We start from the raw sequence: 12354 nt of genomic DNA on the forward strand, positions 1-12354 counted from the left end.
CCTTATCTAACTGATTAGGTGAGAGATAAATATAATAAATAATACATAAACTTTAATGATCTCTAACCATTGGCCGTACTTGTAGGTGTTGATGGAAGCTGGAGTGCATCAAGTTCTAGAGGGCCATGGGGTCCTCATTCTTGCTCATCTAATCCAGTGACCAACCAGGTGTCCATTGGAAGCCCACAAGCAGCTCCTGGGCATAGCAATGCTCTCTCGCCAACTGAGGTTCCCATGCATACTGCCTGCAACACTGGTAGCAGAAGGTAGTTATCATGGCTAGTCGTTTTTATCAATGGTGCCTCTACAATGACTTGGCCATGTCCACAGAATGGAAGATGGCAGGATCCCCAAGGATGTGCTCGATGGGGAGCTGGCTTCAGGCATTGCAAAGATGTCTGCAAATGTGACATGAAAGCTGGCAACATCAACTTCACCCTTTGGGAATCCCTTGCAGATGACCTCAGTGCCTGGAAGAAATGCTTCGTGCATCAGCAGCAGCACAACCAGACGCCTTCATCTGCCCTGGCTGCAACAAAACATGTCTCTCTTGTATTGGAGTCCACTGCCACAGCAGGTACTGCAGCCTTCTAACGGTTTGAGTACACCCCAAAAGGCACACTCCTCCATTGTCTCCTGAGACAGACGGATGCCAGTAACAGTAGGAATGGTGCCTGTTAACTTAAAACACCCCTTATTGGAAGCAAATGCCATTGAAAATGAGAGTTACCTATGCCTAGAAATGGTTAGGAGCCCCACTCACAAGTCTGATTGGGCAGCCTAAGCAAGGTTTAACTTGTAGACCAAGATCTTAAGAGACCTGAAAGCAGGAAGAGAAAGTGTATCAGCAACATCAGTTGCAGCAAAAATAGCTCTCAGCTTTGTCAAGTTAAAGCAAAGCAAGCCAATGTCTTTCCATTGGGGAGATTCCAGTTTCCCTAAATATGAGTTGATCGAATGTTTCTATTTCTGTAAATAGGGCTTTGTTGTTGTTGTTTGTTTGTTTGTTTGTTTGTTTGTTTAAAAAAAGCTCCAACCCAACCCTATGTAGATTTGCTCAGATGTAAGCCCCAGCTGGGGACGCGGGTGGCGCTCTGGGTTAAACAACAGAGCCTAGGACTTGCTGATCAGAAGGTCGGTGGTTCGAATCCCTGCAATGGGGTGAGCTCCTGTTGATCGGTCCCTGCTCCTGCCAACCTAGCAGTTCGAAAGCATGTCAAAGTGCAAGTAGATAAATAGGTACCGCTCCGGCGGGAAGGTAAACGGCATTTCCGTGCACTGCTCTGGTTCACCAGAAGCGGCTTAGTCATGCTGGCCACATGACCCGGAAGCTGTAAATAACCCCACACAGCAAACCATTTTCCTGGACCAGATTCTAAAACAGTTTTTTGGTGTGGGGAGGGGTTGTATAGTGGGACATGTGCAGAGAGAGGGAATGTCATCATTCCACTTTTTACCATACATCTCCCCCTCAGGAAAGCTGCCTCTGCGTCTGGTTTGACTCAGCTCACTTGCAGGCAGTCTTTTTATTGAGCATAGGTCCTGATTTGTAGGGATGCAGGTGGCGCTGTGGGTTAAACCACAGAGCCTAGGGCTTGCCGATCAGAAGGTCGGTGGTTTGAATCCCCGCGATGGGGTGAGCTCCCGTTGCTCAGTCCCTGATCCTGCCAACCTAGCAGTTCGAAAGCACGTCAAAGTGTAAGTAGATAAATAGGTACCGCTCCGGCGGGAAGGTAAACGGCATTTCCGTGCACTGCTCTGGTTCACCAGAAGCGGCTTAGTCATGCTGGCCACATGACCCAGAAGCTGTACGCTGGCTCCCTCAGCCAATAAAGCGAGATGAGCGCCGCAACCCCAGAGTCGGTCACAACTGTACCTAATGATCAGGGGTCCCTTTACCTTTACTAAGCCCCAGCTAGCACAATCAATCCTACTCTTGTGTCAGTGGCACCGGGTGCCTCAATTTACGCTTCAAAAGGGGCATCTGCAGCTTAGGTTAGCAGTGGTAGTCTTAAACCACCTGCACTGATGTCTTGCACAGCACGGTTGTCCTCAGTGATGAATTTCAGTTATGATTTCCAGGTTTTAAAAAATCATTAATTTTCAGAGCAGCTTAAAAAGGAGTGGCGAAGATAAGTCCACCAAGGGTTGGTGTCTGTTTGAAGAAGCATCCCATTGTAAGAGGGAAGGAGACACACCCCGCCATCCAGCCGGCTGTCTACCTCCCCTTCCTCCCCACGTCCCTTTCTTTCTGCTTCGCTCGGCTTGTGTATTAGAAGGACGCGTGTTTGGGTGTGTGCATTTCAGTCTGAAATAGAAGCAATTTCCCTTGAAAAGGCTGTGAAAATCCCCCTGCCTTTGAACACGGAGGCACTCGCTCCTTTCCCTGTAATGCTATAATTGCCTGGGATTTTCACCTAATGCAGAGGGAAAGTCCAAGAGAAGAGAGCGCGGCTGTTTTGCTTCTCTCTCTCCATCACCCCCGCCGCTCTTTTTCCATTATCCCCACCGACAACCATCACCACATCAGATCCTCTTTGGCAGAAGCGCATACAGCAGAAGGCACGGGTAGGGTTCTGGGAGCGTCATCCGAAAAGATGCGAGTAATTGTGGGTCCAAAACTAAGGGGGTCGCAATCGCTGAGACACACCAGACTATGTAGCTGGCCAATCCCACGCCATTCAAAAAGAGCCCCCGCCATATTTAAGCGCCAGAGGGGCTTCCAATGTGAAACCGGATTGACTCCAGATTGGTCGGCCCGCCGCAGAGATCTAGGTTGTGATCCCAAACACACTTTGCTGGTATGGGCGTAAGCCCCGTTGGCCACAGCTGGATTTCTTTGCATAGGGTTGAGCTGTGAACTAAGTATCTCAAAGTTAAATGCGTCTGCTCGGGTGTAAAACCACACTGGTCTGCAACAGAAGCTACTTCCGAGTGGGCGTGTTTAAGTGGCTGACAGGGCAACCGTATTCGCGGGCTACTCAGAAGTAAATCCATTGTGTTCGATGTGGCTTACTCCCAGGTAACCGGGTAGAGGGTTACCGCCTAAAGGGTTGGTTTTCAAAGCAAGTGTGTCTAGATTCGGAGTCTAAAGCTGATTGGAACTTTTAGTGGATTCAGTTCAAACAAATTAGCGCACAGTCGCGTCCGGATTCCTATAGATAAGCATGCATACGACTGAAATGTTAAATAGGCCGCGGATCGGGATCTCTGAACGCTGGGAAACGGAAGAAAGAGTACAATTGTGTGTTTTTTAAAGAAGGATTTGGGGACTAAGGGACTCACATCCACCACATATTCATTCATTCATGTCTATATCAATATCAATATCTCGGATTCCTTAACACATCAAGGTTTTAAAATACCCGCAAAATATAATCACACGAGGGCGGGCTTTTAAAATATAATTTCCTTCCGGGCCTCGTTTGTGTGTGATCCTTTTTTTAATGATTAAAAAATTAAATTTTAATGTCAATATTAAGATGAGGTGGCATTTCTGGTACGTCTTTCAAGGCATGGAGGATGAGAGCGAGTAATCCCACCGGATGGACTGGGGCTTACTTCCAAGTAAACGTACAGAAACCCAGGCTCTGAAAAGTTCCATCCCCAAACCTATATGGGACCTTCTGTGTAGGGGTCAAGAAAAGTCTGGGGCGATGGGGAGTGGCAAGGAAGGTTTCCATTAGGGCCGAAATCTGTCAAAACACACCGCCGTCTCCACCTCTTTGTCTAATGCCCAGCAAATAGCAAACAGAGGATCTGATGGGTTTTAACTGGGGATGTTGGGTGTTGTTTTGGCACACTTGTTTGGGTGGATAGACTTCTTTTTCTAGCGGGTCTTCCTTCCTCTGTGCGGTAATGGACGCTGGTGCTCGCAGGAACCGAGGAGATTTGGGAAGGATCGCTGCTGGTGGGGGAGGCGGAAAAGATCCACCCTTTATTCTCCCAAACGGCTAAGGCTACATGCACTCGATCCTCTGAATCTGTACTGTGAAACTATCCCCCTCCCTCTCTCTGTCTCTCAGTTTGCCTTATTGGCGTTAGCTCCAGACGTTTAATAGAACACGTGTAAAGCAAATTCTCTAAGAGCGCCTCCTCAGAAGGTAGTCCATTTGAACTCAATGGGGCTTACTTTCGAGTAATCGTAAGAATGCAGCCTCAAAAAGCTAAGACGAAGGAAGGCTGCGATCCTACTCCCCATGTTTACAGTGAGGACTTACCTCCGAGGAACTATCTCAATTTAGCCCGCGCCCGGCTTAATTGAGTTCTGGATCACGGAGTGAGATTCCACTCCACCTCCCTTGACGCTGCAAGGGCGATCCCGATTCTTATGTGTGGTGATCTGTTCAGAGTTCAGCTAGGCAGCGATTTAAGCGCGCCGCCGAACTAGAGGATATGGAAATTAAGTGTGGTGGAAATCCCAGGTAAATGTGTCTCTCTCGGTCTGGAATGTGGGCTCCTGAGGATTTATCCGGATGAAACCGGTTTAAATCCAGATTCCTCAACTTGAATGTGTTGTGGATGAGAAGTGTCCCTCCCCCGCCCCGGGTGCCACAAGGAAATTGACTCTCCATCCCTCGACACTGAAACAATCTGCCGCAACAACTTCACTGCCCGGTGACTTCGGAGCGCAACGGATTCGGTCCTGCTCCGCTTAACCGTCCCGATCCTAACCACGCGCGCAGCTCCAAAGTAACTCCCTGGTGTTTTTAAAGGGGCTTACTCCAGAGTAAGAGGGCAGAGGGTCGCCTCCAAGTTCTGCCTTGGAAGTAAACCCGAAAAGGAGCCTTTGAAAGCAAAGGGTTGCGTTTCGGGGACCCGTGTACTCCGCCTCAAAGAGGTCGCGCAACTCTCTCGCATACACACTTAAGCCGGCTGCTTGAGAACAACGCTGTTGGGCGCGAATATTTCCTTCCGCTCACACATAATAAAATAAAATAAAATAAAATAAAATAAAATAAAATAATAAAATAAAATAAAATAAAATAAAAACATTGCATCCAAACGGCAACCTAGCGATGATTTAGTCGGGTAAAAGCAGAGATCGTTTGAACGATGACTGGAACGTTCCGCCGTGGGGGGCGAGCGGGCGTGGGGGGAGATGGGGGGAGAGAAATAAAGATCCACCCTCCAGATCACACCGGTTCCTCAATGGATGTCTCGCCTTGGCTGAAAGTTCCTGAATTCCTCCGATTTTGTTGAAATGTAAAACAAGAGGGTTGGCTTGCCGGGGGTGGGGGCGGCGGCGGAGGAGGAGGAGGGAAAGTCCTTTGAAAATGATTATTAATAGAGCGGGAAAGCGACTCTTAACATTGAGCAGGAGCCTGATGCTGGTGTTTGGGAGCGAGAAAACAGATATAATAAATATTTATTTATTTATTTCGGGTGGGGGGGTGATAAGCACACCCGCTCCCACATGCAAGGAAAAGATCGGCGACTCGGGTCTTTATAACGACCCAATCCTACTTTCCCCCATATTTTATAGGTAGATTTCCTCCCCCACCCCTCTTCTTTTAAAGCATTTTAGTGGCTCCTTCTACCCAGGGAGTGAAGTCCGGACAGGTTGTTATAGCTACCCTGAGCCACAGGGGTCCCCTCTGTCTATTTAAACCCCCTAAATCTTCCTTTCCCCTTTTCTTCTTCTCCGCCCCCCCCTTTCTTAAACCAACCCCCCTCTCTACTTCCCATCCTCCCCACCCCTCCGGGGGCTGGTGGGCCAACATGTCCTTAATGAGTATTAAAACACTATCTCTTCGCAATTAGCTCATTCCTTCGCCTGGCTTGCTGGATTGACGCACAGCGCAGAAGGAGCTGGAGAAGCCCCGGCAATTTCCCCTTTGGCGATAAGTGCTGATTGGGTCTCTCGCTCAAGCAAGCCTGCTCCAAACTTTTTTCTTCTTCTCCCTCCTCTCTCCCCTGCTAAATGTTTGCCTTTAGTGTCTCTTGGCTGCGAGAAGAGGGATTTCCCCCCCCTTAAAAAACCCACCTCTCCGATATTTATTTTTTTCTTATTTATTGTTTTCGTCTCCTTTGAGAGAGAAGACGAGAAAGAAGATAATTTCTATATAGATATTTCTATATACCTATATACACCCATAGTTAGCTATATACAGGGAGAACTAGCTACCTGCTTGGGCTGGGTTGGTTTTTAATTTTTTCTGGGGGGTGGGGGTATTTTCTCCGCCCCCCTCCCCTGCATCCAAGAAGAGAAAGTTGGACGTTTTGCTGGTTTTAGAGGGGGCAGATATTAAAAGGCTTTTTTGCCAACTTTTGGGGGGCGAGATGGCCCTTTTGGGATATTTCCTGTTTCTTTGTGGGTTGACCCAAGGTCTCTCAAGCTATCCCATCTGGTGGTAAGTTGACTTTCTTATTGATTGATTATTTGGGGGGTAGGGTGAACCCCTTTTTCTCCCTCTAGCGCTCGCTTTTCAAAGAGATGTTGGATCCCTCCCGTTCCCGAATATGTTGAATGTGGAGGGGAAAGAGATTGTGGTTGCTAAAAGGGTTTTTTTTTAAGGACGCACTCCCCAGCCCCTGTCGAAAGTCTTTTTATTTATTTAAGCTGTATGTTTATTTTGACTGTGTTAGCCCTGATCTACCGTTCTCCTACTGTAAAGTTAAAAAAAACCCAAAAACCTGAAAAGGTGGGGAGGGGGTGAGAGAGCGAGAAAAGAGATCAGAGTTGCTGGGTTGTGTTTTTTTTAAAAAAACTTGCTTTGATCCTCTCCTGCCAAGAACAAAAGGTACTGAGTGAATTAAATAGATAATGATACAAGTCGACACGAGTTTTTCAAGGTGATTTTAAGCTAGTCATGTGGAAGGAGAGGAGGAAAGCAAACGCTCTCCGACAAAAGGAATACATATATGTATATATTGACGTGCAAAATAATGTGTACGTGTGTGTTTTAAAAGCACGAGCAAAATATTGTACAAGCGCGGGAAATATATATTTTTTTCCGTGGCGACAGAGATGGACTTGCCTCCCCCTTAGTAAGGCGGGAGCCTCCCCGCCCGCTTCTTAAACAACAACAAAAACAACAGCCGACAATCAGGGGATCTTGAAACTTGGAACGAAATTCCTAAATATTGTGCCTGGATGAAATTCTGTCAACATGTGGGTGCCAGGACCTGCGTCAATGCTCTTTCGGTAGAACTGAGAGGTGTGTGTCTGTAGATACCTATCGCCAAAATACACAGAGATTTTCCTTGGTCTCTATAGTGGCTGCAGGCAGATTCAGTGGGGACAGGGCATCATCGACACCCCACCCCAAAAAAATCCTCTATTCCGATTTGAGACAGTGAAGGTTCTTAAGAACTCAGTGCAGAGATATGGACTCTGTATCTAGATCCCTAACTACCCGGCGTCCTCTCTCCTTCAGTATATCAGAGATGGTCCTACTTAGGTTCTTAGGCTATTCGAGCCCTCTTTTACGCCTGGGTCAAGGCGCCTTTCGGATCCGGCTCTTCCTCCAAGGAAACGGCTGAGAGGCTTGTGCGTCTCGCTGGTTCAGTCTGGGGAGTCCTCAACTGCTGGAAAAGGATCCCCTTTTCTCTCTTTCTGTCCGGGGGAGCCGCGCCAGGCTGCACAGAGACTGTAGGCGGCGGCGTTTGAAATTGACCAGCGTCGAACGAAAGACTTCGGGAAGGGAGGCGAAATTGACTGGGGCTTGCGCGGGTGTCCGGAAGGCAAAGCCTCTTTTTCCTCTCTCCACCCCACCCCGCCCCCGTCCCGCAACCATTCCCAGTGACTCCTGGAAGCAAAGAGAAACGCGACCCAAGAAGGAAATCTGATTGTGGGGTGGTGGCGGTGGTGGCGAAAGGTTAGGCAAAGATTAGGGTTTGGTGGGGGGGGGGGGAGGATTGCCCTCGGAATGGAGAAACCATCCAGACTCTTAAATGAATGGCTGTCAGACGCTCGCTTCCTCCATCAAAGCGCAGAGCGCTCGCCCAGTTGGTGTTCATGTTTCTGATAAAAAGTCTGGGAAAGGTAGCTGGGAAAGGCTAGCGACGCTGCGCCCTGCCCCTTTAAGAGCTCGGATTTGGGGCTTTTTGCGGCCAAATGTGAAGGGACTAAAGGAGAGAGAGACTTGGGGAGAGAGAGAGAGAGAGAGAGAGAGAGAGAGAGAGAGAGAGAGGAGAGTTAGGCGCGCGGGCGTGTTGCGGCACATCAGCCCGATCGGCGGTAATTACAGACTCCAGGGAGTCGGGAAGGAGGAAGGAGGCGGCGGCGGCGAAGCCACCGCGGTCGTTCGCGGGCTTCAGCCGGGCGAAAAGTGCGCCCCCGAGCCGAGCGCCGCAGGAGCGAACCCGAGAGAAGGCTTCGAGGGGGGCGGGTAGCGCACTTCGCCCGCCGGGACGCGCATTCCCACGAGCGCAGAGGAGGGAATGGAGGCCTTGGCGAGCGCTGCAAGTTCTTACTAGAGGCTGGGGGCGTTCCTGGAATTTTAATAGCCCTCCGCCACCCCCATCCCCGGAGGTACTGCCTGAGCGCCACCGACTAGCAAGCTGCAGAGCCGAGTCTTGTGTCGAGTCGCCCCGCAGGCAACCCCACACAGAAGCCCCACACACGCACGTGCTCCTAGCAGAGGCTCCGCTGGAGCAGTTGGTGCACTCGGTAGAATAAAGCGGCATAAGGGTTCACGGACTGGGACACTTTAGGCAGCCGTGGGGAGGGGAGGAAGGGGAATGGACCCGCACGACCGTCGTCCCACCGGCAAATTTCCTTGCACATCGAAAAACAGCACCGTCTTCGGGAGTACAAGAAAAGGGTGGGTGGGTGTGTAAGAGGGAGAGAGCGCAAACCGAGTGTGCAAACCTCCCCAACGCCCAAGTGGTGCAGTCCGGGGTTAGCTTCACCACTTGCTCGCAGTTTGCGCATAAAAAGGCCCTCTGTCCGCAAATCCACCTGCCTGTTTGTAGCTCAGATGCCCTTTCTTAAAATGTTTAAAAGTGTGTAAAAGGTCTAAACTAAAGGCAGTTGGTTTACACAATCATGGATGGTTTCCTGGTTTCTCAGTGTTCTGCTTCTGGGGATAACCTTTATGACATTTTTTAAAATTAAATTAGATTTGGATCTCATGAGTGATGCTTTGTGTCAGATATAGGCAGGCGTGAGCATTGGCGAAGACGGTTTTCGCAGAGCATCTATGCACTTCTGTATTAAAATATTAAGCCCGGCTGCTGTCTGAAACACAGGACAATATAAGGAATGGATGTTTATTTCGTTAGGGTGATCTAAAGACAGAAGAAGGGTGATACACTCGATCAATCTCTTTTTTCATGCGGTCATAAAGCCGAACAAGCTGATACCCTAGCAAAAGTCTGTGTAGGGAATACAGGAAGAGCTTCTGCTGGTGTACAAAAACGCAATTTCCCTTGCCCACGCTTTAAAAAAAAAAAGCCGATGTAGTCTCCTTAAGCCACCTTGCTTTTTAAAATCCTCAGGAAAGGACAAAACTGGCATCTCCTAAAAAGCTCGTGTCTGTGTTTGTACTCACCACTCGCCTTTATGTCAAAATGCGGGGCGGAGAACTGGGGTCACCCAGATTCCCAGAGGAAACAGAAGGGAGTTAAGACAGTTTCTTGAGAGTAATTCAGGTGTACAATGAATTGCTGCTTCTACAGCTCTATGTATGTGTGTAGGACAGTGACAGATTGAAGCACACTTGACTTGCACGTTCAGTTTTCATTGAAAACAACAGACCATTCCTTGCAAGTAACCGTGTTTATGAGGATCAGCTTACAAAGGCTCCTTTTATAGCAGGTCCGAAAGTGGTTACAGAATTTTGAGGGCTTTTTATACATTGTTTGTGTGTGTGTTTTAGAGGCACGTATAAAGCAATTTGAAAGAAGCGGCTCCCTTTACTAGCAAGGCAATCCTTTACATGTCTACTCAGAAGTAAATCGATTGAATTCAATAGGAATTGCTCCCGGGTCAGTAAGCATATGATTGCAGCCTAAATGATCAGCAATATGGGCGAGATTGCACATACGACTTCGACCCAAAATCCAAAATACTCTACTTAAAAAATCGCTTACAAACATTCCCTCCCCCTTCGGAAAGAATTCCAAAGAACATTCGTTTTTTTCCATTCCTTAAAGAACGATATTTAATTAATATATAGGAAACTGGGTGGGCAGTGGGAAAGGCGGGAGAATCTCTCCTTTTAGAAAATAAGATCGATTAAGGCTGCAATCCTATAGCCACTGAGATCAATGGGGCTTGCTTCTGAGTAGACCCATAAAGGAACGCGCTGCGGGGAGAAAGTGGCAAGGCGGGCGTGTGAAGAGGGAACGCGGTTGAGGAAAAGGCCACCTTGTCTGTCAAGCGCGTTTGTTTTGTCTGGACTCCTATAAAGTACACGTCTCTGAACATTCTCTCTCTCTCTCTCTCTCTCTCTCTCTCTCTCTCTCTCTCTCTCTCTCTCTCATTCTCTCATTTTCTTTCGGGGGGGGAGGCGGGCGTCGTCGACGGCAGAATTCCCCAAATAGTTCAGGTATGACAGAGGGCACAAGATAATAAAATGTAAATATTAAATCCTTGATAAGACAGGTTACCTCGCACACCTGGGCTGCAAGCAACGTGGGGGCAGGGAAGCAAGTAGATACTTATTTATTCAAATTCGAAGAAAGCCCCAATAAGCGCAGCCCTTCAATTTCACTATAAATGCCCCCCCAAAAAACAACTATGGAAAGCGACAAGGAAGAAGAGGGCAATTTCCTTATATTTTCGCTCAACCCGCCCCCTATCCCGCCCTAAAAAATATAGGTTATGACCCTACGCACACTTATCTAGGAGTAAGTGTCATTGAACTCAATGGGCTTACTTCTGAGTAGGAATGGCTAGACTTGCACTTGCAAGTCAAGACCAGAATCTTCAGTGCAAGCGTGATCTTTACAGGGCAATCCTAATCAGATTTATTCAGAAGGAAATCTTTCGGATCCCAGGAGTCCTGGGATTTATTTTCCAGATCAATATGCTCAGAACTGCAGCTTCTGTTTCTTAAGGCGGGGGTTCAAACCTGCCTGGAAATGATACTCGCTGTCTTTGCTCCCAGTCTGCAAATGAGATGGCAGTGTTTAGTCGGCAAGCGCTCTGCACATGCTCAAAGGCACTAAAATCAGATTGAAATGCTGAAATCAGAGTTTATTTTATACTCCTTACTATCCAAAACAGGTTACATAGCGAAGAATTTGTATTAAGCATCTCCGCCATGCCACCAAACACGCACTGTATTAATTTTATTTATGGGGGTAGAGAGCTCTGAAATCTTAACTAGTGTTCTTCCAAACTGGGGTGGGTGGTAGGGGTATCTCCATTAAGGTATAAACCAGCGAAATAGGTGCCCGAGCTTACAGTTTGTCTGGAACCCTTAGTACATTTGCACATTTTCACACGTGACGTCTGTTTGCTTGTTTAAAACCGTGTGCGTTGCAAATGCAAACCCATTGTCAACAAAAACATACATTTTAGAGTCTTTTCACACCCTATGCTAAAAGTGACTTTGAAGCTCTGCTATTTGTGGCACGTGTGGATGTTGTTAATCCGAGCAAGAAAGCTGAGTGGTTGTATCGAAGCTATACACTGTAGCCAAGGTTCTACAACTCCGTTACAGACCGACTGAAGGAAAAGGCTCCCTTTCATCACGTGCTATCCCATTCACACGTGTAGTAAACAGGCAATATCCTTTTGGGGGCACGTGAGAATGCAGACTTCAGGTGTTGAAACCTGGCTATTGTTTTTGATAGAAGACTAGTAGATTTCATTGAACTGCGGTTTTTTCTTTACTACCGTCTGCCCCTTTTAAAACTGGCTCAGACCTGCTGTAATAAATAAAACCCTGTTTCAAAATAAAATAAAAACCAAAGGACGGGAGGAACTCAGATTTGTAAAGTAACCACTCATATTAAATTCGGGGAGCTTATCTCATACCTCATCCTCCTAAACATGATTGCTTGGGAATAAGTAGACTGGAGGGCACAGTTTTAATGTTCAGATCCAAACGTTCCCATTTAGGATTACACTCCATTGAAACCTACTAGACTTATTTCCAAGTTAGGACAAAATCCTTGCCATGCACACTTCCTTGAGAGTCAATAACCCTCATGGATGAATACAGTGGGATTTACTTTCGAGTAAACACACACTAGACCTGATTGCGTCTGCCTTTGGAATCTGCAGTGAAATGTCACATTCAGAAGAATTCTAAACTCTTGGAATGTGATCGGGACCATTTTGGGGGGAAGCATGATAAGTTTCACTTAGTTCACTTACACAGGAGTAAACCTCAATAATTTAACCAACAACTTCTGATCATCTGACTGGCCACTGTGAGAAGAGGGTGATGGACCAGG

At 47.6% G+C, this 12354-nt stretch overlaps 1 protein-coding gene across 1 annotated transcript in view; it reads left to right on the forward strand.

The window, feature by feature from the left end:
- Positions 1-5678: 5678 nt before the first annotated feature.
- Positions 5679-12354, forward strand: part of WNT3A (Wnt family member 3A) — a 92161-nt gene continuing 85485 nt past the window's right edge. The window contains exon 1 of the mRNA XM_053409914.1: positions 5679-6353. Within this exon, the coding sequence (XP_053265889.1) occupies positions 6283-6353 (71 nt within the window). The 5' untranslated portion in view covers positions 5679-6282. The remainder of the gene's footprint in view (positions 6354-12354) is intronic.

The sequence above is a fragment of the Podarcis raffonei genome, chromosome 12, assembly GCF_027172205.1.
Source record: "Podarcis raffonei isolate rPodRaf1 chromosome 12, rPodRaf1.pri, whole genome shotgun sequence".
Lineage (NCBI taxonomy): Eukaryota > Metazoa > Chordata > Lepidosauria > Squamata > Lacertidae > Podarcis > Podarcis raffonei.